The 27,023-nt window shown below is 47.4% G+C and overlaps 1 protein-coding gene across 1 annotated transcript; it reads left to right on the forward strand.

The window, feature by feature from the left end:
• The first annotated feature begins 1,844 nt into the window (after window positions 1-1,844).
• Window positions 1,845-27,023, forward strand: WDR5 (WD repeat domain 5). The gene is made up of 14 exons (XM_029063291.1): window positions 1,845-1,893; window positions 10,054-10,231; window positions 10,424-10,532; window positions 11,887-11,960; window positions 12,864-12,953; window positions 13,742-13,831; window positions 14,126-14,209; window positions 17,918-17,973; window positions 18,133-18,179; window positions 20,430-20,505; window positions 21,350-21,383; window positions 21,844-21,918; window positions 24,507-24,594; window positions 25,431-27,023. The coding sequence occupies exons 2-14, from the start codon at window positions 10,151-10,153 to the stop codon at window positions 25,529-25,531; spliced, it is 1,005 nt and encodes a 334-aa protein (XP_028919124.1). The 5' UTR covers window positions 1,845-1,893; window positions 10,054-10,150; the 3' UTR covers window positions 25,532-27,023.

A 27,023-nucleotide genomic window follows, 5' to 3' on the forward strand; every position in this document is an offset into this window, starting at 1 on the left:
AAGAGCCCGGGCTTGGGAGTCCGAGGTCATGGGTTCGAATCCCGACTCTCCCACATGTGGACTGGGTGGCTTTGGAAAAGTCACTTCACTTCTCTGGGCCTCAGTTCCCTCATCTGGAAAAGGGGGATGAAGACCGGGAGCCCCGCGGGGGACAACCTGATGATCTTGTATCTACCCCAGCGCTTAGAGTAGCGCTTGGCACAGAGTAAGCCCCTAACAAATACCACCCTCATTATTATTCTCCGTGCCTCAGTTACCTCATCTGTAAATTGGGGATGAAGACCGGGAGCCCCACCTGGGACAACCTGATTACCTTGTATCTACCCCAGTGCTTAGAACAGTGCTTGGCGCATAGTAAGCGCTTAACAAATACCACCATCATTATTATTCTCTGTGCCTCTCATCTGGAAAATGGGGATGAAGGCCGTGAGCCCCAGGTGGGACAACCTGGATCCACCCTGGTGCTTAGAACAGTGCTTGGCACAGAGTAAGCGCTTAACAAATACCATTATTATCATTATTATTGTTATTATTAATAAGCGCTTCTTACGGTGCCAGGCACCTCGGTCCAGACGAGGGCCTCGTTCCAAGACGCTCCCCAAGCACTGGGGTGGATCCAGCTTGTCCCACGTGGGGCTCACGGCCTTCATCCCCATTTTCCAGATGAGGCACAGAGAATAATAATGAGGGTGGTATTTGTTAAGTGCTTATTATGAACCAGCACTGTTCTAAGCGCTGGGATGGATCCAGCTTGTCCCACGTGGGGCTCACGGCCTTCATCCCCATTTTCCAGATGAGGCACAGAGAATAATAATAATGATGGTATTTGTTAAGTGCTTACTGTGCACCAAGCACTGGTCTAAGTGCTGGGAGGGTTATAAGGTGATCAGGTTGTCCCATGTGGGGCTCACAGTCTTCATCCCCATTTTCCACATGAGGTGACCGAGGCACAGAGAATAATAATGACGGTGGTATTTGTTAGGTGCTTAGCCTGTGCCAAGCAATGTTCTAAGCCCTGGGGTGGATCCAGCTGGTCCCACGTGGGGTTCACGGCCTTCATCCCCATCTTCCAGATGAGGTGATTGAGAACACTAATGAGGGCGGCATTTGGTAAGCGCTTACTCTGCGCCAAGCACTGTTCTAAGCGCTGGGATGGATCCAGCTGGTCCCAGGTGGGGCTCACGGCCTTCATCCCCATTTTCCAGATGGGATGACCGAGAACACTAATGAGGGCGGCATTTGTTAAGCGCTTACTCTGCGCCAAGCACTGTTCTAAGCGCTGGGATGGATCCAGCTGGTCCCAGGTGGGGCTCACGGCCTCCACCCCCATTTTCCAGATGGGATGACCGAGAACACTAATGAGGGTGGCATTTGTTAAGCGCTTACTCTGCGCCTAGCACTGTTCTAAGCGCTGGGATGGATCCAGCTGGTCCCAGGTGGGGCTCACGGCCTCCACCCCCATTTTCCAGATGGGATGACCGAGAACACTAATGAGGGCGGCATTTGGTAAGCGCCTACTCTGCGCTAAGCGCTGCTGCACGTGCTGGGGGCGGCTCCAGCTTGCCCAAGGCCAGCGTCCCCCTGCGGAGCGGGGATGGGGCGCGGGCCCTTTAAGGCGTCGACGGCGGCGGTTTATTGGTCGTCGCGGGCTTCCGTAGCGGCCTCCGGGCGCGCCGGCCCCTCCCGCCCTCCGCCTCCGCGCATGCGCCGTGGTCCGTCCGGGGCGGCGCCCCCCTCCCGCCTCCTCCCCCCTCGCCCGGCGCCGCCTCCCGCGCCTCGGCCTGCTCTCGCCGCCGCCGCCGCCGCCGGGCCCTACTCTCCGCGCAACGCTCCGGGCGGACGCACGGACGGAGGCCCCCCCCCCCCCCAACCCGCTCCGCGGGGCGCGCCGAGGTGAGCGGGGGCGCGCGCGCAGGAGGGGGGCGCGCGGGGCGCGTCGGGACACGGCGGGGGGGGGGCACCTCCTTCATTCATTCATTCGCTCATTCATTCATGCAGCCCATCCTCTTGAACGCGACTAAGCGCTCCATGCGTGCAGTCCTTTTTAAGGAGCCCTTGTTAGGTGCAGTGCACTGTGCTAAGCGCTCTGGGGTGGAGGTGAGGCGTGCCCCCTCTCCTCCTCATTCATTCATCCATCCATTCATTCGTTCATGCATGCAGTCCATCCCCTTCCACGCGACTAAGCGCTCCATGCGTGCAGCCCTTTTTAAGGAGTCCTTGTTAGGTGCAGTGCACTGTGCTAAGCGCTCTGGGGTGGAGGTGAGGCCTGCCCCCTCTCCTCCTCATTCATTCATCCATTCATCCATTCGTTCATGCATGCAGTCCATCCCCTTCCACGCGACTAAGCGCTCCATGCGTGCAGTCCTTTTTAAGGAGCCCTTGTTAGGTGCAGTGCACTGTGCTAAGCGCTCTGGGGTGGAGGTGGAGCCTGCCCCTCTCCTCCTTCTCCACTCATTCATTCATTCCATCCCTTTGAACGCACCATGCATTCAGTCTTTTTAAGGAGCCCTTGTTAGGTGCAGTGCACTGTGCTAAGCGCTCTGGGGTAAAGATGAGGCCTGCCCCCTCTTTTCCTCCATTCATTCATTCATGCAGTCCATCTCCTTCAACGCGACTAAGCGCTCCATGCGTGCAGTCCTTTTTAAGGAGCCCTTGTTGGGTGCCAGGTACTGTGCTAAGCGCTCTGGGGTGAAGATGGGGCCTGCCCCTTCTTTTCCTCCATTCATTCATGCAGTCCATCCCCTTCAACGCGACTAAGCGCTCCATGCGTGCAGTCCTTTTTAAGGAGCCCTTGTTGGGTGCCAGGCACTGTGCTAAGCGCTCTGGGGTGAAGATGGGACCTGCCCCTTTTCTTTTCCTCCATTCATTCGTTCATTCATGCATTTCATCCCCTTCAACGCCACTAAGCGCTCCACGCGTGCAGTCTTCTTTAAGGAGACCTGGTTGGGTGCAGTGCACTGTGCTAAGCGCTCTGGGGTGGAGTTGGGGCCTGCCCCCTCTTCTTTTCCTCCATTCATTCATTCATTCATGCAGTCCATCCCCTTCAACGCGACTAAGCGCTCCACACGTTTAGTGCTCTTTAAGGAGTCCTTGTTGGGTGCCAGGCACTGTGCTAAGCGCTCGGGTGGAGATGGGGCCTGCCCCCTCTCCTCCTTCTTCATTCATTCATTTCATCCCATTGAACGCACCATGCATTCAGTCTCTTTAAGGAGCACTTGTTCATTCAATAGTATTTATTGAGCGCTTACTATGTGCAGAGCACTGGACTAAGCGCTTGGAATGAACAAGTCGGCAACAGATAGAGACAGTCCCTGCCGTTGGACGGGCTTACAGTCTGCCAAGCACTGTACTAAGCGCTCCGAGGCGCCTCCTCCCCCATTCAATCACGTATTCCATCCTATCGAACGCGACTAAGCGCTCCATGCGTTCGGTCCTCTTTAAGGAGCCCTTGTCGGGTGCAGTGCCCTGTGCTAAGCGCTCTGGGGTGAAGATGGGGCCTGCCCCCTCTCTTCCTTCTCCATTCATTCATTCAATCCCATTAAACACGGCCAAGCACTCCATGCGTTCAGTCTCTTGAAGGAGCCCTTGTTGGGTGCCAGGCACTGCGCTAAGCACCCCGAGGCCCCTCCTCCCCCATTCAATCGTGCGTTCCATCCTCTTGAACGCGACTGAGCGCTCCATGCGTTCAGTCCTCTTTAAGGAGCCCTTGTTTGGTGCAGGGCACTGTGCTAAACGCGCTGGGGTAGGGCCCGCCCCTCCTCCTCCATTCATTTATTCCATCCTCTTGAACGCGACTAAGCGCTCCATTAATTCAGTCCTCTTTAAGGAGCCCTTATTGGGTGCACAGGACTGTGCTAAGCGCCCCGGGGTGGGGATGGGGCCTGTCCTCCTCCATCTATCCATCCATCCATCCATCCATCCATCCATCCATCCATCCATCCATCCATCCATCCATCCATCCATCCAATCCTATTAAACTCAACTAAGCGGTCCATTCCTTCAGTCCTCTTTAAGGAGACCTTACTGAGTGCAGGGCACTGTGCTAAGCGCTTCGTTTCCTCCCTGCCGAGAACTCACCTCCTCCAGGAGGCCTTCCCAGGCCGAGCCCTCCCTATCACTCATTCATTGAGCGCTTACCGGGTGCAGAGCACTGGACTGAGCGCTTCATTCAACCGTATTTTCCTCTGCTCCTCCTCCCCTCCCCGTTCACTCATTCAGTAGTATTTATTGAGCGCTTACTATGTGCAGAGCACTAGACTGAGTGCTTGGAATGGACAATTCGGCAACAGACGGGGACCATCTAGGGCTCACAGTCTAAACGGGGGAGACAGAGCAAAACCCACTCCCTCCCTCTGCTCTGCCCCCTTCCCCTCCCCACAGCACTTGTGCATATTTGTATATATTATTTATTACTCTATTTATTTTGTAAATGAGGTGTATAGATCTGTAATTCTATTTATCTACTTGGATGCTACTGTTGCTCGACTACTCGTTTTGTTGTCTGTCTCCCCCCTTCGAGACTGTGAGCCCGTTGTTGGGCAGGGATTGTCTCTCTCTGTTGCCAAATTGTACATCCCGAGCGCTTAGCACAGTGCTCTGCCCCCCACTAAGCGCTCAATAAATACCATCGAATGAATGAAGGAATTTAATCATCTTTACGGAGCGCTTACTGGGTGCAGAGCACTGTGCTCAGCGCTTCGTTCATTCAGCCGTGTTCATGGAGCGCTTTTTGGGTGCGGGGCCCTGGGCTAAGCGCTTTTTTCAGACGTCTTTGTGGAGCCCTTGGCGCGGGGCACTGTGCTAAGCGCTTCATCTAATCGTCCTTATGGAGCGCTTACTGAGGGCAGAGCACTGTGCTCAGCGCTTCGTTCATTCAGCCGTGTTCATGGAGCGCTTAGTGGGTGCGGGGCACTGGGCTAAGTGCTTCATTCGGTCGTCTTTATGGAGCGCTCACTAAGTTCAGGGTCCTGTGCTAAGCGCTTCGTTCATTCAGTCGTATTCATGGGACGCTTACTGTGTGCAGGGCCTTGTGCTAAGCGCTTCATTCGGTCGTCTCTTTGGAGCGCTTACTGTGTGCATGGCACTGTGGTAAGCGCTTCATTCAATCGTATTTATGGAGCACTTACCGTGTGCGGAGCACTGTGCTAAGTGCTTCATTCAGTTGGATTCATGGAGCACCTGTTGTGTGCAGGGCCCTACGCTAAGCGCTTCATTCAGTCGTCTTTGTGGAGCGCTTACTTTGTGCGGAGCACTGTGTTAGGCGCTTCATTCGTTGCCATAGTCACGAAGCGCTCACTGTGTGCAGGGCACCGTGATGAGCGCTTCATTCGGTCATATTTATGGAGTGTTTACTACCTCCGGATCCCTGTGCTGAGCGCTTGGAAAGTACAATACGACAGTCGGCCTCCCCCCAGGGCCCGGACCACCTGCGCCCACCCCACGGGTGGGCTTTGATGGAGGGAACAGAGGGACCCCCTCCCTCCCCGCCCCCATCCCGAGGGGTGCGCTCCCCCCCCCTTAATGCCCCGGGCGCCGCACCCAGCCGCACCCCAGGACCCACCTGTCCTCTGCCCATCGCTTGCAAGGCCGCCCCCCTCTCCTCCTCCTCGGGGTGGTGGGGGTCCTTCCCCGGATGGTGCAGTGCAGGCCGGCCACCTCCGCCGCCCATCGTTTGCAAGGCCACCCCACTCTCCCCCTTTTTGGGGTGGTGAGAGGTCCTTCCCGTGGATAGTGCAGGCCGGGCACCTCCGCTGCCCATCGCTTGCAAGGCCTCCTCCCTCTCCCCCTTCTCGGGGTGGTGGGGGTCCTTCCCCTGGGTGGTGCAGATGCAGACCGGGCACCTCCGCTGCCCATCGCTTGCAAGGCCGCCTCCCTCTCCCCCTTCTCGGGGTGGTGGTGGGGGTCCTTCCCCTGAATAATGCAGATGCAGACCGGGCACCTCCGCTGCCCATCGCTTGCAAGGCCTCCTCCCTCTCCCCCGTCTCGGGGTGGTGGGGGTCCTTCCCCGGATGGTGCAGTGCAGGCCGGCCACCTCCGCTGCCCATCGTTTTCTAGGCCACCCCACTCCCCCTTTTTGGGATGGTGGGAGGTCCTTCCCGTGGATGGTGCAGGCCGGGCACTTGCGCTGCCCATCGCTTGCAAGGCCGTCCCCCTTCCCTCTTCTGGCGGTGGTGGGGGTCCTTCCCCTGGGTGCTACAGGTGCAGGCCCGGCACCTCCGCTGCCCATCGTTTGCAAGACCACTCCCCCTTCCCCCTTCTCGGTTGGCACGTGGTGGGGGGGAGTTTCCCTGGGTGGCACAGACCCGGGCACCTCCGCTGCCCATCGCTTAGCAAGGCTGCCCCCGCCCCTCCTGCCTTACCCCTTCTCATTCATTCATTCAGTAGTATTTATTGAGCGCCTACTATGCACGGAGCACTGCACTAAACGCTTGGAATGGACAGTTCGGCAACAGATAGAGACCATCCCTGCCCAGTGATGGGCTCACAGTCTAATCGGGGGAGACGGACGGCAAAGCAAAGCAGAATAAACCAAGACAACGTCATCGAGATAAATAGAATCGAGGCGATAGAGGCACCTCATTAACGAAATAAATAGGATAAAAATTAGACACACAAATAAGCACAGTGCCGAGGGGAGGGGAAGGGGGAAGAGCAGAGGGTGGGGGGTGTCTTCCCCTGGGTGGTACAGACCTGGGGATCTTACGAGGCTGCCCCCCACCTCTTGCCCCTTCTCAGGGGGGTCATCCCTTGGATGGGACAACCCCGGACACCTCCAGTTCCCATCGCTAACCCTGAACCCCGTCTTAATAATTAGAATAATAATAATAATGTTGGTATTTGTTAAGCGCTTACTCTGTGCACTGTTCTAAGCGCTGGGGGAGATACAGGGGAATCAGGATGTCCCACGTGAGGCTCGCAGTCTTAATCGCCCTGGGCGGTGTAGACCCGGGCGCCCGAAACGGGGATTGGGATTCTGGTAACGCCTGGCTCCGTCGAGGCACCTAGTGGTTCTCTTGCACCTCCTCCATTCCTTGAAACCCGTCGTGTCAGCGTTGAGGCCAGTGGCCTTCCACTGGCACCCCCCTCTTCTGCCCTGCACCAGCCTCTCCGAGTGGCCCCCCCCGATGACCACCCCCCTCCCCACTGGAGGTTGACCTTGAATATCGGGGCACATTCTCCACGTCCAGCACGGTGGCAGAAGACGGGTTAGGGGATTGCCCGTGCGTGCCAGGTCAGGACTGGCCGGCCTCCTTCCCCGCAGGCCCCAGCGGTACTTTGGGTTCACACGCGACCCAACGTCCAGACCCCAAAGAGCTGACGATTCTTTTCCCCGTCAACGTTTTGAATGAAAACTTACGCAATTCAAAGGCTTTTTTAACACTCAGTTTTTCTGTAAAAAGCTGGCGAAGGGTGTGGGCTAGAGCTTAATTTTTTCAAGGATAGTTAGCTCCGTAAAGTCAGTTGGGAAATCTCTCTGCCTTTGGTATTTCTAGGGCCAGGAAAGAACAGAAGACAAAAACTCGGAGGGGAGGGGCACTCTTCCCCTTTTTTTTCCACTTCTTTTTTTAAAAATCAGAATAACCCTTGTCCTCTTAGGTTAAAATGGCATGTGTTTATGGGCTCGATTTAAATTCTTTCATGGAACTTGGGTTTGTGGCCGCCTCCAAAGCAGCCGATGGTATTGGCAGGTGAAAGTAATCACCTACTGTAGAGATTTGCGATATTTCCCGTTGTCAAGCTGAAATCTAATTGAGCTGCAGTAGAGATTTTTTTTTTTCTCCTCTGCAGTATGAGTCTTGATTGCAGAGTATCAGCGCAGCACTTCAGGCTTTTTTTTACAGAAGGCAAGGCATTTGAAACTCCAACACACGAAGCTGGTCACGGCTTGCTCTTTTCAGATGTTTCATGGTCGACTCTGAAGCGAAGATGACACCGGCATGTAGAGGCTTTCTGAAACATTCCAGCAAGTGTCTTTGCATTTATGCTCCCTTAAGCATCTCTTGGGGTTTTAGGTTCGCCGGACTTGCGTATTTGGGTTTTAACCGTTTCTCTTGAATTTCTCGTTGGTACGTATTTCTGACCGAAGGATCCTAGGTGGCCTCCAAGACTGCTGTTGCTTCTTCTGAGGCCCCAGTCAGTTGGAGCCTTAGTTTCCTGACCAGGCCCTTTTGACGATTCTCTTACCTTTCTAAGACATTTTAAAATAAAATATTGCATTTCAGCTATTCCCAAGAGCATTCCAACTGGCGTTGGAATAATGTAATGAAAAGGGCCTTTGAAATGGGGGATAATAACCCATGAAAAGAGGAGGACCTCGGGAGTGTAGTATTTTCTTTTACATATGGTGCAGTGTGCGGGCATGGGTTTATTTTGGCTGCGTGTAGCAGTCTGCCTCACCAGGTTCTGTTACCCTGAAATTACAATCAATCAGATGGTTTTTATTGAGCACTTACTGAATGCAGAACACTGTACTAAGTGCTTGGAAGAGTACAATACAACAGATTGGATAGACAGGTTCCCTGCCCACCAGGAGACTGCAGACTAGAGGGGGCTCAATCAATCGGTTTCGTTTATTGAGCGCTTCCTGTGTGCAGAGCACCGTGTTAAGCATTTGGGAGAGTGCACCATAACAGACACGCTCCCGGCCCACTAAGTAAGTTCAGATGTGGGGGCGGAACAGACATTAATATAAATAATCTACGGTTATGTACGCAAGTGCTGCGGGGCTGGGCTGGGGGTGATGAATACAGGGAACAAATCTGGGTGACGCAGAAGGGAGAGGGAGAAAGGGAAAGGAGGGCTTAGGGAAGGCCTGTTGAAGGAGATGCGCCTTCAGTAAGGCTTTGAAGGGGGGAAGAGTGATTGTCGGATTTGAAGATGGGACGGGGCGTTCCAGGCCAGAGACAGAGATGCGGGAGGGAGGTCGGCAGCGAGATAGATGGGATCGAGGCACGGTGAGTAGGTTGGCTTAGAGGAGCGAAGCGTGCGGGCTGGGTTGGAGTAGAAGAGTGGCGAGGTGAGCCGATCAGGGGGCAGAGTGATCGAGTGTATTAAATCTGATGGTGAGGAGTTTCTGTCTGTTGGGGAGGTGGCGGGGAGGAGGGGAGACAGATGTCAACGAAGTATGGTTGTGGACATGAATGCTGTGGGGTGTGAATGTCAAGTGCTTTGGTGGAGGTGAAGATCCAAGTGCATACGTGACGCAGAAGGGAGAGGGAGCAGAAGAAATGAGACCATCAGGGAAGGCCTCTTGGAAGAGGTTTTAAAAAGACTTTGAAAACGGGGACGGTCATATAATAATAATAAAAGTGGTATTTGTAAAGCACTTTCATTCATTCAGTAGTATTTATTGAGCGCTTACTAGGTGCAGAGCTCTCGGAATGTACAATTTGGCCAGCAAGATAGAGACAATCCCTGCCCATTAATGGGCTCGCAGTCTAAACGACTGTGTGCCAAGCACCGTACTAAGCACTGGGGTGGATACAAGCAAATCAGGTTGGACGCAGTCCCTGTCCCACTTACAGCTCACAGCCTTAATCCCCATCTTACAGGCAGGTTAACTCAGCTCCAGAGAAGTGCCCGAGATCACACAGCGGACAAGTGGTGGAGTCGGGATTGGAACTCATGACCTTCTGACCCCAGGCCCGTGCTCTATCCACCACGCCGTGCTGTTTCTCCTGGGGGAGGGAGTTCCGGGCCGGAGGGAGGACATGGGTGAGGGGACGGCGGTGAGCTAGATGAGCTGGAGGTACAGCGAGGTAGGTAGATGAGGAAAGCGTAAGGGCTGGGTTGTAGTAGGAAGTCCGTGAGGTGAAATAAGCAGGGGCAAGCCGAGTGCTTTAAATACATAACTAGCAGCACGTAAACATCAGATTGCAATTATTTTGTTAGACCTATATTCAAGAGTGTGTACGTGGTTATTGAATTTATTTATTTTTTTGCCAGCGTTGACCATTTGGTCCATCCTTTTTTGCTTATTTTGGGGGAAAAACGTTCAACATGCTTTCTAACAGTGGTCGTCCTCTCTCTGTCCCTTTTTTTCCCCCCAAACAGGTTTCCTTTTCCTTGTAAAAGCTCCTCGTTGAAGCTGTGTATTTGCTATTCACCCTTAAGCCACCGTAAGTCTAACTGACTTGCTAGTTTCAGAACCATGGCAACAGAAGAGAAAAAGCCAGAGACAGAAGCCACCAAAACACAGTCAACACCTTCCTCATCAACCAATCAGACTAAGGTGAGTTTTAAAAGGTCCCTTCCTTAAAAGAGAAAACTTAAATGGAAGCATTTGTATTAATGGTGATTTGGGACACCGGCTTGTTTTGATATCAGTTTTAAACTGGTAAAAGTCTGTTTCGGTTAGTTCATTATGATGACCCTAAATGCCATTGTTTCTGAAGGAATGATTTAATTTATTTTTTTTTTTCAGCCTGCACCTGTAAAACCAAATTATGCTCTCAAATTCACCCTAGCAGGACACACTAAAGCCGTATCTTCAGTAAAATTCAGCCCTAATGGAGAATGGTTAGCAAGTTCTTGTAAGTATTAGTCAAGTGCCTTTTTGCTCATTAATTCATAGCATTTCTTTATAGTAGTATTTAAGTGTTTACCGAGTGCCCAACACTGTACTAAATGCTGGGGTAGATACAAAACCATCAGTTCGGATGCGGTCTCTGTCCCACGAGAAGCTCACGGCTATGGGATCCCTGAAACTGAAGCACAGACTGAAAAAATCATTTTCTCTAGATTTTCACTGCCAACAATTTCACATGGAATTGCTCTGTCCCTTTACCTGTCGAGGTAAAGAGCCAGGGAGGTTTGATTAACTGAGGGTTTAAACTACGTGATAAAATCGTTCCTCACGGTGAGAGCGATAGCGCGGAATCTCTTGTGGCCAAGTCTTCCGTCTTGCAGTTATGCCTCAGAGACACTGAAAGCTCCTCCACTAGATTGTAAATTCCTTTAGAATAGTGACTGGGTCTGCAACTCTGTTGTATTTCCCCAAGGGCTTAGTACAGTGCTCTGCACTTAGTAAGTACTCAATAAATACCACTTATTGCAGAAGCGGTGTGGCCTAGTGGAAAGAACCGGGCCTGGGAGTCACGGGACCTGGATTCTAGTCCCAGCTCCGTCCACCGGTCTGCTTTGTGATCTTGGGCGAGTCTCTTGGCTTCTTTGTATCTCCGTTTCCTCGTCTGCAGAATGAGGACTCAGTCCCTGTTCTTCTTCCTCCTGTGAGCCCCATGAGGGATACGATTATCTTGTATCTTCCCCAGTTCTTAGCACAGTGCTTGGCACGTAGTAAGTGCATAACAAATGCCTCTATTATTACTGTTTTCGAAACGACGTTTCTGGCATGATTGATTCTTTTCAGGGAAGGTAGGGGTGTGTTATTCTCTTGGCTTTGGGGAAAGACAGGCTGGGAATGATGACTTGCTTTTTCACAGAGACCCTGAAACTCTGACCAACTTATTCAGAACCCTGTAGAGAATAATTTGGATAAATTATGACCCATTGCGATCATGCGAATAACTTGGTCAATATTCTCTGGTGATGGAATGAGAGAAGTTTTGAACATTTTAGGAGATGGTGTTAATATGGCTTCCTGCACATGAAATCTTTTAGGTTCTGCCCCCCTCCCAAGAGTTTCCAGGGGGTCTATCTTATTCCTTCCTCTGCTCCCCCTTCTCTCCACACACATACACTGGGATTGTATTTTGTTTTTGCAGAAAGTGTGCGCTGAGAAGACTTTTCCTGCCATAAACCCAGCATTGCAAAATTCATGTCAAGCATTTTAAAGCCTTGATCTGGTTGCTTTATTTTCAGTCAAATCCCCTTATCTACTGACTCCAATCTAATATGCTAACAGGAAGTCCTTTTTCTGTGTTTCAGCGGCGGATAAGCTAATTAAAATTTGGGGAGCATATGATGGAAAATTTGAGAAAACAATATCTGGTCACAAACTGGTAGGTTTCAATTTCTCCTTTCTTGAGTATGTTTCAAACCAGTACTGCCTCGTGCCCGTAAGGTGCAGTAATATATTTTGCTACTAAAATAGTGCATCCTTCCTTTTCTAAAAAAAAAAAAAAACTAAGCACGCTGAAAACCCTGAGTTTATCCCCATGGGTAGGTAACCTTGTGAAAACTCGTCTTTCAGTGCTCCAGAAATCAGCAGATTAGAAACTTTGGAAGCCCTCCCATCTCACGTTGACTATGCTGTACTCCTTGGGTACTATTAAGAAAAATCCCCGAAGCTTATATTTGAGATTTATTAGAAAGTGCATAGTTGATCTCAGTTGCCATAGGGTTTGTGGACCTGCGTGACTTATTTTCTCGTGACCCTGATCTAAGCTATTTTTCAGCATTTTAGTTTTTGAGATATTAAAGTAGAATGCATTTTTGAGGGTTGGGGGTAGCAGAAAAGAGGGCATGTTCAGAGTCATATTTGATTAGTAGTCTGCTTGTTGAATACTCATCCTCCCCCTCCCACCCTGACCCCACACATGGCTTTCTCCCTCCCCCCAACCCTATCCAAAAACTTGACTGGGATGTTTCACAAAATTTTATTAAGAGTAAAGCACATATTGATAGAGACCTTGGGAAAATTTCATACATCACTTCATTTTCTTTGCTAGATATTGCAGCATGACTGCTACTTTTGAGGGAAGGTAGTGCCTGTGCTGCTTGTAAACTCAAAATAAATTTCTAAGTTCTCTCCCTTTGGACTGTGCAGTACTTTAAAAAAAAAAAATGCTTTGCCTTAGTGCCTTATGCACCTGTCTAATATCTTTTCCTGTGGTTTGTAGTTGACGCACATGTTTTTTTGGATTTTTTTTTTACTTCAAATAAGATTTTTTTTTTTTTTAAAGGGAATATCAGATGTTGCTTGGTCATCAGATTCCAATCTCCTTGTTTCTGCCTCAGATGATAAAACGCTCAAAATATGGGATGTCAGCTCGGTAAGGAGTTACAACTTCTTCCTCTTTTCCTATCTCAGTAAATGGGTGTAGTGGACATAGCAAGAATAGCAGCTTGATCCTACAACTTTCCTCTTGCTTTAATAATATTGGTGGTATTTGTTAGGCGCTGTGCCAAAGCACTGGGATAGATACAAGATTATCAGTTTGTCCCATGTGGGACTCACAGTCTTAATCCTCATTTTACCGATGAGGTAACTGAGACAGAGAGAAGTTAAGTGACTTGCCCAAAGTCACTCAGCTGACAGGTGGCAGAGCCAGGATTAGAACCCACAGCCTCTGACTCCCAAGCCCGGGCTCTTTCCACTAAGCCACGTTGCACTTCTCATTCTCCACTAGTAGATTTTGGTTTAAGCTTTTAGTATAAATCAGGAAGTGACCTACCTGCCTGTGAACCTGCCACCCGGATCGGTTGTTTGGAGGGTTTTGCCAAAGCGTAGTGAAGCCCGAGCCAGGAAAACGGGTGGGGCCGCGCTTCAGATGGCTTCTGTTTCAAGCCGCTTCTGTTTTGGGACGTAGTGTGGAGGTCAGCAGCTGACGTCCTGCTGGGCTCGTGTGGAGAAACAAATTTGTTCTTTAGTTGAGATTTCCCTTTCCGACAGCTCTTGGGAACAACTGTCCATGCCTAGCCCCAGTCCCCCCGCTTTGAAGGGAAGTCAGACCTTCAAAGCAGCTGTGAATCTGCACTTTAAGCACTTATCTTGGCGGTCGAGGCTTCCCTGCTTTGCTATCGAGGTGAATAACTTTTTTTTCCCAATCGTTAATTTTAGGGAAAGTGTTTAAAAACACTGAAGGGACACAGCAATTACGTCTTCTGCTGTAATTTCAACCCTCAGTCCAACCTCATCGTTTCGGGATCCGTAAGTGAGCTTGGTTCTCTCGATTGCGGGAAGTAACGTGTGAGTTTTGGGCTGTCCAGCGGAGAAAATGAAGGGTTAGAAATGTCCTTTAGCAGTATGTGCTGATCGAACCTGCGGCACCACTGACTTTTCGGGAGGTTGGTAAGGAGTTTGGAGGGAGTGCCATCAAGGCAGCCTCCCCAAAATAAGCGGGAGGGCTCTTTAGGCCGGGGGCTGGGGAAGATTTGTGTTCTTCAGGTGGTATGAAACTATCAAATGAGACTCTTGCTAGTGTTTGTTTTCTTCTCTCCCCAGTTTGATGAGAGTGTGAGGATATGGGATGTGAAAACAGGGAAGTGCCTCAAGACATTGCCTGCTCATTCTGACCCGGTTTCAGCTGTAAGTCCCTTCCAGTAAATTAACATTTTGGCACGTGTTTGCTTGTCATTCTACGGGGAGACTTTCTAATGGCTTTCACTTGAGTTTTCTCTGAGGGAATAGGGCAGCACTGTTGAACTGGGGGAGAGTGTCTATAGTACCACATCGTGTATTCCCGTGCGGTTCTAAGGTTTGGTGGAGGTATTCATGTTTAATTCAGTGAATGAAAAGAATTGCCTAACTGATCCAAGTAACTCCCATGAAAAGGAAGCATTCCATATTTTTAGAGGGTGAGATTCCTCTTAAGCTAGTGACTAGAGCTGTTGAGGTAGCGTAAACTACCTGTCTCCCGTGCAGTGGGTGCTCAATCAATACGACTGCTATTAATGCCTTTGAGCAGCCTTCTTGAACGGTGGCACTTATTGTCCTGGCTCTTCCTTATGTGACAGTGAGAAAGCTAGGAAGCTTGTTATATCCTGGCTTTACTACACAACAGCTCCTCACTGGCCTCGGCGCCTCTAGGCTCTCCCCTTTCTCATCCAGTCTTCACTCCGCTGTCCGGCACATTTTACTAAAGCACCATTCTAAGCGCGCATCTCCCCGCTTCTTAAAAGTCTCTAGTATAACTTGCTCCTTCTGCTCTCGCAGTAACCCCGAACCACTGGCTTTGACGCTCCGTCGGCTTTTCACCTTCCTGTTTATTCTCTCCTCCCACTATACCCCAACTCACATTCTCTCATTCCTCTTAAATTAACCTATCACTGTGCCTCATCTTTGTTCTCTTCTCCCCCCCCGCCCCCCCACTTCAAATTCAGGCAGACGACAATTTTCCCCATTTTCCCCGGGCCTCCGAACTAACATCTCCGGGAGGTAGACCCCAGTTAATTTCTCAACTCCTTATTTATATCCCTTTACCGCCCTCCATTTTTGTGAAAACTCCAGTACTCACAACTGCCTCTGCACTTCTGAACATGTCTTATGTCTTCAGCATTACCTCAAATATTTATCTCCTCCCCCTTTCCTCTCTCTCTTTATCTGTAACTTATTGTTTTCCTCCCTAGATTGTAAGTTGTTTGAAGTGAGGGATCCTGTCTACTGATTTTATTCTCTGTCCCAAGCATTTAGTACACTGTTTCTGCACACAGTAGCATCGGCAAATTCCGTCGATTGTCAGGCACGAAAGGTATCGTGAGAATTCCTGGAGTGGGCTGTCACCCGTCGCCGGGCACAGGTTCTTTCGGAATCGGCGCGGCGAGAGAGAGAGAGAGAGAGAGCTGGGCATGGCAAACCTGAGTTTGTATAGAATTTATTCGTAGGGTGAATTGAATTAATTATTTAGACGTGACAGTCGGCTTCCCTTTTGGGGAAATATGTGTTAAAGCTTCCCCTTTGGGAGGAATATGGTGTTAGGGTTTTCCTAACGGGAGGAAGACACTGGTATGTTACTTGCGTGTGGGCGGACACCAGGGCCCACTCGGCAGAGCTCGCTTATGGTTTACTCACAACATAGTGAGGCGCCCTAATTCCCACCATGTGCGCACCCACTCAGGAGGAAACCCACTTAGGCGTTAAACCCACTTGCACGTTAAACCCACTTATGCGTTTAGGACCCACTTGTACGTTAAAACCCACTTATGCGTTAAGTTCACGTATGCGCTACTTGCACGTGGTGAGGCGGCTAGCCCCACCGTATTCACGTTCCCCTGGGGAGGCACCCACTTAGACACCAAATCCATTTAAATGTTACATACCCATGGTGACGCATCTGGCTCCAACCCCACGGACGCTTCAGCAGTCGGGACACTCACCCATCCCACGGCTTCCTCACTCGGTGCAGCCGAGCGGCCTTCTCAACGCCCTGGTCGGAGGTGACCTGCAGCCGGCTGCTGCGAGTCCAGAGTCCCGTTCCTCTGCACAGAAGGTTAGAGGCGGCAGGTATCTTATCACCTGGTGCCCTTAGGCTGTTCCAGCTTGCGGCCTCAAGTCTGTCCAATCTCTGCCCCCCCCCTCCTCCTTTCCTAATTTGATTGTCACGGGAGCGAGGGGCAGCTTCTGTATTCCCAGCATGGGCTGTCAATCTGGCAGTTTGGGTTGTGGGGGTGGTGTCCCACCCTCACTTCCGAGTTCCGCCTGCCAGCTCGGGAGGTCATCGAGATAGCATTTGACCTTGAGGTGGTCGGTACCCCGCAGGTCACCTTGGGACGGGGCATGACCCGGGATTACTCGGATCTTCCTCGTTTGGCATAATCCGCTCACGTTAGACTCTGCTGGGAACCTTCTAATAGGAAGCTTTCCAAAAATGCTCATGCTCTTTCACATAGGCATTGTATCCAGTTAGCCGATGTGGGGAAAACAACCGTAGGAGGTATGTGAGTAGATGTTACCCCAAAAAAGGTGATTGGTAGAATCACCAAAAGCATTTGAGTGTCTCTGTGCAGAGCCCTGTTCTAGGTGCTTGGGAAAATACAGTGAACGGCCAGTTCTGGGTGGCCAAACTGAGGCCACGTTGGGCTCTTCATTCATTCGCTCTTCATTCAGAGGCAGGAGCGTGGCTCAGTGGAAAGAGCCCGGGCTTGGGAGTCAGAGGTCATGGGTTCGAATCCAGATCTGCTGTGTGACTGTGGGCAAGTCACTTCACTTCTCTGTGCCTCAGTTACCTCATCTGTAAAATGGGGATTAAGACTGTGAGCCTTCCATGTGGGAACAACCTTGCATTACCCTTGTTATTTACCCCAGCGCTTAGAATACGTGCTCTGCAAATGAGTTAAGGGCCTAACAGATACCAACATTATTACTATTATTCCCTGTACCCGTTGGGGACGTAGGCTCCATTTATTATTTTTCAGTGTGCCCCTGCCCATCCCAGCCCTGTGTATCTTTTGCTCCCCACTGTTACCTGCCGTTGTTCCTCTGCCCCATCCTCTTCCTCAGGATTGCCTGTTCATTGCTACTCATCCTCCACCGCTGCCCCCACACCTCTCTGCCCCTTCCCCTTCAAAAAAACCCAACAAGCCTTTCATTACTTTTAAAGTGATTTTTCTTTATCTGCAGCTCTCAGCTGATTGTTTTTTAGGGTTTGTGGCCCTTCAGTTCCTGAAGTTGAACTCTCCCCCTCATTGTGGGCAGGGAATGTCTCTGTTTCTTGTTCTATTGTACTTTCCCAAGCGTTTAGTACAGTGTTTTGTACACAGCACTTGCTCAATAAGGGTGTTTCAATGAGTGAGTGAATGAATGAAATGAAGTTTGGCCAGCCCTGATCTAATGTGGTGATAGAACCAGAAGACTTCTAGCAAGTGTATCCCGCTGCCTCCGGGCACTTACGCCATACAAAACTATCCAGTGTCGATGATTAGTCTTTCTAACAGTTCTGCCAAAACGGGGATTTCAATAAGAATGATTCACTTTCTGAAGGCCTGGGGTAATTTGCACCTTAGAGGCCTCCGTCAAGTATGTAAATCCAACCTAACTAAAGTCAAAACTGTTTCGGTCCACATCTCTTGAGTGGGACTACTTATAAACCTTTGAATTGCATGAATCCAGTATGGGCAAGTATTATGACAACTTGGCAATCATCATGAAAATCATCATGTTTTCCATTATGTTGATAACTTTGTAAAAATGGAAACCGGGTGATTATTGAAATGGTTAATTATTTCACATGTTGCACATAGTGACTATATCTGTATTCTTCTTTTTCCCCTCCCTTCCCCATATCCCCTAAAATTCTAGGTGCATTTTAATCGTGATGGGTCCTTGATAGTATCCAGTAGTTACGATGGTCTCTGGTAAGGGAACATTCCTTTCTCTGTACTTACTAACCATACAGATCCATTTGTGTTAATTAAAATTTGACGGGAAATCGCTCACTGAATTTTTTTTTTCATTATATCCTTAAGTTTTTAATATGGATTTTAATTTTGTGCAAATGCTGTTTTTCATTTAAGTCGAATCTGGGATACAGCATCAGGTCAATGCTTAAAAACGCTTATTGGTAAGTGAAACTCCTTTTAGTTTTTTTTTTAATGAAATGAAATGTAATTTAATGTAATGGGACTCCTACATTTCAGGCCTGGTTTTTAAACTTTGTGGAGATTGGTAGCGTGGGTGCCCGGTAACAGTTCTGTATGAAGGAAACATTTAGATTTTATTTTCATTAAATGTGAGGGCCTTCACACTGCATGCTTGCCTCTTCACGATAGTGGGGTGCCCGCTCTCTTGACGGGGCGATCGTCGTGGGAATGCGTATTTATTAGAATCACCTGTCTGAGCCGATGTGCAAAGATACTGACCTGCTCGGGGGCGGAGGGAGTAATCAAGTTTGGGGAACTCTAGCCTTCATTATAACCAAAGGCTCTCGTACACCCCGTGCAGTTTATGAGTATCTTAAGAAGGGTCAGCCAAGAGATGTGCCCAACACAGCAGTGTCTCCCGGTAACAGAGCCGTCATTTTGTTTTGTCTGGGTTTAAGCATGTGGCCCACGAGCACCTTGGAGAGCCCTTCTTTCGTCTCAAAATGGATTCACAGAGTGAAAAGATGGGCACAACCCGTTTGAAGCTTAGCCATCTGCAGAGATTTAAAACGGTCTTGGAATGACAAGCAAGCGCTCAAAGTAATCACAGAGCCGTCTGGGAAGATGCCTAGAAGTTGTAGAAGTTATTTGCCTTGTTGCTAGTTTTTTTTTTCCCTTCCTTTTTTGTGGTATTTAAGCACTTGCTGTGTGCCAAGCACTGCTCTAAGCACTGGAATCGATACGAAATGAGTCCCTGGCCCAAGTGGGGGGCTCAGTCTAAGTAGGAAGGAGAAGAGGTATTGAATCCCCAATTTTATAGTTGAGGAAACTGAGACAAAAAGAAGTTAAGTGAATTTCCCAAGGTCACGTAGCTGCCGAGCGATGGAGCCGGGATTAGAACCCAGATCCTCCGACTCCCAGGCCCGTGTTCTTGACTAGGCCATGCTGCTTCCCTTCTAAAGTTTGATTTTTTTTCAGAACACTTAATAAAAGTGGAATGTCATATGGTTTTCCTAATTTGCGTGAGGGATCTGCAAAAAGAATTCTACTCTTCTGCAGACAGTCTGTTAGCATTGGAGAGTTCTTCACCCAGTTCAGGGAGAGAAGAAAGGAACATTTAGAACATGGGCAGGGAATGCATTTACCAACTTTGTATTCTACTCTCCCAAGAGCTTATTACAGTGCTCTGCACACGGTAAGCACTCCATAAGACAAGCGGCGTGGCCTAGTTCATTCAATAGTATTTATTGAACGCTTACTATGTGCAGAGCACTGTACTAAGCGCTTGGAATGAACAAGTCGGCAACAGAGAGAGACAGTCCCTGCCGTTTGACGGGCTTACGGTCTAATCGGGGGAGACGGACAGACAAGAACAATGGCAATAAATAGAGTCAAGGGGAAGAACATCTCATAAAAACAATGGCAACTAAATAGAATCAAGGCGATGTACAATTCATTAACAAGTGGCGAGAGCACGGGCCTGGGAGTCAGAAGGATCGCAGTTCTAATCCCGACTCCGCCACTTGACTGCTGGGTGACCTTGGACAAGTCACTTAGCATCTCAGTTCCTCAGTTCCCTCATCTGTAAAATGGAGATTAAGACTGTGAGCCCCACATGGGATATGGACCGTGTCCAACCTGATTAGCTTGTATCTACCCCAGTACCCAGGACAGTGCTTGGCACATAGTAAGCGCTTAAATACCATAAATAAAAATAATAAAAAAAAAAGACTTTCGTGGAACTACTAAAACTCCAATCCAGTAGACTCACTGTGACCTCTTACAGATTTTGTAGGGAAAATGAGGCAATCGTCTGAGGCAGTTGATGGAAAGTGAATGAAAACTGGATTCTATAGGATCAAGTTCTTATAATCTCTTTTCCCCCTTTAACATTAATTTTATCATTTCAGTTGATTCATAGTGCGCTGACACTAGGGTAGGAAAAATTCCAGCACTTTTACTTGACTCTTTGGAGCTGTCCCAAAGGTAGTGGAAAGTTATTTCACCTGTTCTCTGGATCACATGTTTAAGAGGTATCGCAAGCATCCTCACAATATTTTATGAATAAGGGCTGTGGTGTAGTGTCTACTGCTGGTGACAATATATAATATAAGCGGACTCATCACTTTGGGTGCAGAGTGACATCCCATGTTACAATATAATTGAGAAACAAAGCAACTGAACCAGAATTAAATGTTTATGCGTGATTTTTTTTTTCATTTTTATTGCAGATGATGATAACCCTCCTGTGTCTTTTGTGAAATTTTCTCCAAATGGTAAATATATTCTAGCTGCAACTTTGGACAAGTAAGTGCTTCTCCCTCCTGCCCCTATTTCTTTTGAAAAAGTCACTCTCATTTGACTTCCGTAATGTGAAGTATTTTGAATAGTGGACTTTCATTGTCAGCCGTCATCCATCTAAGTATTAAAAAATTGAACCAGTAGAAGAACATTTGTGAGGATGCATCTCTTTGACTTCTATCTATAGGAATGGCTCAGTCATTTTATAAGAAATTCTCATGCGATGAAAACGACAGGGTTGCAAGTTAAAACTCGGTAACAACCCTTGGGTGAGAATCTCTACATTTAGGAATTAAGGTTTTGGTCTCTAGTAGGGTAATAACTTCCTTTAACTTGCTCCTCAACTTAGGGTTGGTTTTTATTTTGTCATAACAGTTGATTATTTGTTTCAAATCACTTAAGGTGGAATAGAGCCTAGACACGGCTATCTGTGGCCAACTTGCCTAATCTTCTTGGTTTGTGAGGACAGGGATTATCTTTTGAAAGGAAAAAAACAGAAACAAACAGGTGTATTCTTTGTTTAGAATTATCAGATGGCTCTCCCCCAAATATTGGGAGCGCAGTTAAGTCACTAATCACCTAGTAAGAAAACCTCTAGGTATTTATACTCTACTCTGCTCCCCCCTACCCTTCAAGAGGTGAGGGATGATGAAACTGAGCTGTCTGGTTCTTGTGTTTGAGTTTTTTCAGTTCTAATGCGCATCGATGGGAATGTCTTTTGACGGCGGGCATGTAAAGATTGATATTTACCACTAATGGAAATAATTGTTTTGAATAGAATATAGCAAGCAAGATGCATCGTAATCGAAATTCTAAGTTGAACTCATTCATAACTTTCTTTGATCTCTAGCACTCTTAAACTATGGGACTACAGCAAAGGGAAGGTAAACACAATGTTTATTCTTTTTCTTTAATTCAGTCAACCAAAGGGAGCATGTATTTGTCATCTTTTCCTTCTGAGAAGATAACCTTCCTCTCAATTTTGATGCTTTTAATGGCAACAGATCCAATCCAGTAGGTTAGAGGAAAAATTCAGAAAGCAGTGAGTAGTAAAAGTTTCTTTTGGTTGAATTGGCGGAATTAGCACATGTTTCTGAGATTTTGCTAATGTTTTGAATTTCTCATTGACCAAAATACAAAACATTTCTAGGATAGAACTTCCTTGTTTGTGTAGGAAAGGAAAACATTGGTTTTGATGTTTTTAAGAACCATGGCTTGTTCTGAAGGACAGAAATGCCTACATAGTAAGAGAGGAGAATGTTTGGTCTATGTAACCATTGTCCTTGAGTACTTGATAAGCAGCTCTGGAATCCAAACACGTTGCCCTTTTTTTTCCCCCTTCAGTGCCTGAAGACGTACACTGGTCATAAGAATGAAAAATACTGCATATTTGCTAACTTTTCAGTTACTGGTGGAAAGGTAGGTGTAATATGTAGCTTCTCCATACCACGTAGATATTTTTGAGTGTTACCTGCTCACAATTTCCCTTATTCAGTTATCCCAAGGAGCTGAAGCAACTTAAAATGAGTCTTTAGATTTACAAAACAAGTGGTGATTGTGTGTGTTTAGGAGAAACTTTGGTGTTGGCCACAAGTCTTGGATTTTTCTGTCGGTATGATTTTTGATCTGCAAGAAGTGCAAATTCCAGGAGGACAGTGGAATGACCAAGAAACTTTAGGGAACATAAGACTAACAGAACCATCCATTTTATGTCCAAATTAAATGAGACGCATTTATACCTGGTGACCTAGCTTTAGCAGCCTTCCTTTCAAGGAAGACACCAGTCAGTCGATGCTGTTGATGTAGCGTGTGCAGAGCACTACTGATGGTGCGATCGTATCCGTGATTGTCAGGGAGAGAATCCGTTTCTCACTCTTCCTGTGAAAGTACTGTTGTGTATATTTTTTCGTGCATTGTCGGTAAAGATCAGACACCAGTGGTTTAAAGTGGGAAAGGTATGTTCCACCTCCACCAGGACTGCACTTGACGCTAGAGTTGTTTTTATAGTAGTGGTAATGATTTGCACTGAGCCATTCACATACTCTAAACGGTCCCCGCTGATCCTGGGGGCCAGATTGTGAATGCTAACAGAGTAAATGAAGTGTAGTGATATTGGGGGGAGAAAAAAAAGTGTGGGTATTTTTCTAGTTTCTTTTTCCCCAGGTGTCTCCAAAATTAGGTCTGACTTTCAAAAGAATCCCCAAATCTGTATCACGAAGCACATAAATGCAGATCCACCCCAGATCTTATATATGATTAAGAAGTGGTAGTCTGCGGGGGCAAGAAATATATTTCAGTCAAATATGGGGGTAATAAGTAGCCAAGATTTTCTTGTCAGAGCATCCCCGAGGCTGAATCCCATATGGGGGCCACCTCCTCAATGTTGACTAAATTTATCTTTTCGTAGCATCCTCTGTGTCGGTTTTCTGTTTCTTCGGTATTGGATGGTAGAGAGAGAAGCAGCGTGGCTCAGTGGAAAGAGCCTGGGCTTGGGATTCAGAGGTCTTGGATTCTACTTCCGGCTCTGCCACTTGTCAGCTGTGTGACTTTGGGCAAGTCACTTCACTTCTTTGTGCCTCAGTTACCTCACCTGGAAAATGGGGATGAAGACTGAGCCCCACATGGGACACCCTGATCACCTTGAATCGCCCTCCCTCCCAGAGCTTAGAGCAATGCTTTGCACATAGAAAGTACTTAACAAATACCATCATTATTATTACGGGGGTCAGGCTCAGCTCATAGATTCTGAGCCCCAGATCAGCCTGGGCCTACACAGAGCTGCACCAGGCAGCCTTGGAGGCGAGTGTGGTCTGTTTGTCCTGTTCCCACTGGCTTCCCTCTCTTCTCTCCCCCACCCACACACCCCTTTCGTCCTTATTTTGGAGAGGTAGGGGAGGGAAGGTGCAGACTGGAGTGTTAGCAGAACCAGAAGTGGGCAAGCCTTTGCTTTGGCAGGTCCAGCTGCATGTGTGAGGTGCAGCTACCTACACTTCTAAAGACTAATAATAATAATGTTGGTATTTAACCGCTTACTACATGCCGAGCACTGTTCTAAGTGCTGGGGTAGATACAGGATGATCAGGTTGTCCCATGTGAGGCTCACAGTTAATCCCCGTTTTACAGATGAGGTAACTGAGGCACAGAGAAGTTGTGACTTGCCCAGTCACACAGCTGACAAGTGACTAGCTACTAGGTTTACAATTTGAAGGCGCTTATAGGCACCCCCATTTTTATGCATCATTGGACGTCCTCCCTTTTCAGCATTCTTTCCTTCCACCCCTCACTCCTCTAGAAGTGAGGACATGCCATGGCTAGGCTGAGCTCCAGAACTTTAGAGGAAGGAATTTCTAGTCTGCAGAGCTCTAGAGGAAGGGGTGTATCTTTTTAGCAAAGAATAGCTAAAATAAGCAGCTTCACCGTGATTCTGAAACAGTTTTGTGGAAAGATGGGGAATTTGAGTCTCCCATGGCCCTATTTGAGGGCTCCCGTGATCAAAATCTCATAGTTATTGCTCATTGGTATCTCCCAGGTCTTAAAGACAGAGTGGGTGGGAGTTTTGTTTTTGTTGGGTTTTTTTTTTAATGGTGTTTAAGCGCTTACTCTGTTCCAGGTACAGTACCGAGTAGATACAAGCTAAGCATGTTTGGACACAGACCGTGTCCCATGTGACTCTCACAAATGAGGTAACTGAGGCCCAGAGAAGTGAAGAGGGAGATCCGGGATTAGAAGCCAGGAGTCCTCTGACTCGCAGGCCCCTGCGCTCTTTCCATCAGGCCACGTTGCTTTTCAGGGCTTATTTCTTTGCTTATAACCACTGCTCTGCTTCTGCTGTCAAACAACTTTGCAGAGTTCTGTAGCTACTGTGTCTGTGACCTTCTTCCCCAACTGGGAGAAGGTGATTAAGAAACCTTTATTAGAGGCTGTGTGTGAATTAAAGTTGTTCACACTCCATTTTACAACTCTAAATTAAAATTCTCTTCTTCATTTTTTTTCCCTTACTCACCTAGTGGATCGTGTCTGGTTCAGAAGATAACCTGGTTTACATTTGGAATCTTCAAACAAAAGAGATTGTACAGAAATTACAAGGGCACACAGGTGAGAGGAGGTCCTATTACTAATGAAAAGGTCCTTAATTTCTCTAACTTTTTTAAACAGTATATCATCTGTGGTCAATGATTCAGTATCTTTGTGGAATTCACCATAGTAGGTCCTTGAGGACTCTTCAGAGGTTGAGAGGATGCAATTCTTGCCCTCAAGGCTTTCAGAAGTTGATGAAGAGGAGCTAAAAGTTGATGGTGGGGGAGTGTTTAGAAGGGGAAAAAAAATCCCAATCAAAAAGATGCAAGAAACTACTTCATTTGCTAGAGTACATTTCAAGGGGGCAGGGAGACTCAATAGAGGAATACCTCCAGAGAAGGTGGCTTTTGAGAAGGCCTTTGAAGAAGGGGAGGGACTTGGTTTGGTGAAGCTAAAGGAGGAAATGTGAGCAGTGGTTTGAAGAAGTCAGAGTTAAGCAAGTGGTGGTTTGGTGATAGACTTGGAAGATAACAAACAGCATCCCCCGGGGTGAGTGGGGAAAGGAAGCAGATGATACACAGGATCCAGTTGCCAAAGAGCCTTGAAAGGAGTGGACTGACCCTTTTTTTTTTTTTTTTACGAGAAACAGTAGGTAACAGGTGATTTCATGAGTATCTGTGAAGTTACCGGGCGACCACTTATGGGGATTTAAAACTGGTATCCAAGTCGTGCTGGTCCAAGTAGGACCGTCCCATACTTTTTTTTAATCTCATCCTTGAAGCCCATTTGCCCCCAGAAAGAGTGTAAATTCAGGTCTCAGACTCCAGAGTAAGTGTTCTTTATCCATTTATGAATGAAAGGATGAGGCTCTAGAAGCTCTTGAACCTGTGAAGAGTATGCCCTTTGTTTTTCAGATGTTGTGATCTCAACAGCTTGCCATCCTACAGAAAACATCATTGCGTCAGCTGCACTAGAAAATGACAAAACAATTAAACTGTGGAAGAGTGACTGTTAACCCTGTCTGTTCCTGTGGGGGAAAATATTCCTAAAATATTGATAACCATTGAATTAATAAAATACTTTTTAAATTTAATCTTTTTAATTATTTTCTATCAAGTTTTGGGTTATTTCTCTGAGAATACTTGGGTCATTAATACAGTGGTATTCGTGAGAAATCGTGTTTGTACAGTTTGTACAAATGTACAAAATTTTATTTTAACTTTGCATTGCTTTCCCTGTGTGCTACTGCAAACAAAGCAATGCCAGAAGTCATGCAGAATGGTTTCTCTGGGGGTTTTGGCAGACTGTATATATGTGCGAATATGGTTCAGATATGCAAACCAAACCTTGGCCCAGATTCTCAAATGAAACAGCTAATTTGAGAAAAGAGGCACTTATGCATGCACGAAACTTTGTTATATGCAGTTGGATTTACTTACACTCGTAATTGATATACTTCGCATTTCTTTGTTTCGATGAAGAAAAAAAAACCAGAAAGCACTATTTGTGCTGCCATAAAAATCCTGTCCAACATTAGCTCTGCCAAACTCCAAATGAAATACAGAGCTAAAGAGGGATGTCAAATGATCGTGTTATCCTGTAGTACAACAGTCCAAGATGGTCAAGGTGTGAAAACCCTTGAAGTGCATGTTTGGATTATTTTCCTGAGCCTTAGTTAAACCCCCTTTCGATATATCGTGTTAGAGGCTGTATGAAGATGAGGAAAAACAGGCCACGTTTGGCAGGGGGCCTGAATAATGACAGTAGTAATTTTCTCTGCCCAAAGGGGGTGGGGAGGAAACAACCTTTTATTTTCCTCCTTTTGAATTGGGGATTCTGGGAGAAGAGATACTACCTGCTTAATTTTGGTAAGTAATGATTTTTAATACTTGATGGATATTGTCAACCGTACTGATAGACTCAATGATTCCCAAACTCAAATGAGTCTAAAAATATCCCGAATGGTTAACTTTTTATTTCCGAAGGAAAGAATTTCAGTCCAGTACCAGGGCTTCTTTCCCCACTCCCACCCCCACCTTAAACAAGTATGGTTTATCTTTTCCAAAGATGCATCATTTCTCACCATATTGCTCCAACTCTGTGACCAAATACAACCATGTAGTTCCTGACTTTCTTGCCTTGTTTCTTCTACTTAAGCGAAAGATCTATTACCTTCTGTATAGTTGCTTACCTCTTGTTACGTGTTTAATAGATGCTGTTGTAGCACAGGCTTCCAATTCTTTTCCCCCCGCTTAAACCATTAAATGATTCCTGCTTGTAATAGTTTGCGGCATATTTTAAATCTTTCTGACTGAGTTCAGACCATTGTAAAGTTACTTCAGTGTATAAATGATTTTGTATCTTGAAAGTTCATGGTATGGAACTGTATTGCTAATGGCATGACTGTATATTTCAGCCTCAATATTTTTCCGTTTTGTCACACACTAGTGTTTTACACATTCAACAGTACCATATACCGTAATAAAAAAGGTGGGACTTTGTGTACA

The sequence above is a fragment of the Ornithorhynchus anatinus genome, chromosome 4 (genome assembly GCF_004115215.2).
Source record: "Ornithorhynchus anatinus isolate Pmale09 chromosome 4, mOrnAna1.pri.v4, whole genome shotgun sequence".
NCBI lineage: Eukaryota > Metazoa > Chordata > Mammalia > Monotremata > Ornithorhynchidae > Ornithorhynchus > Ornithorhynchus anatinus.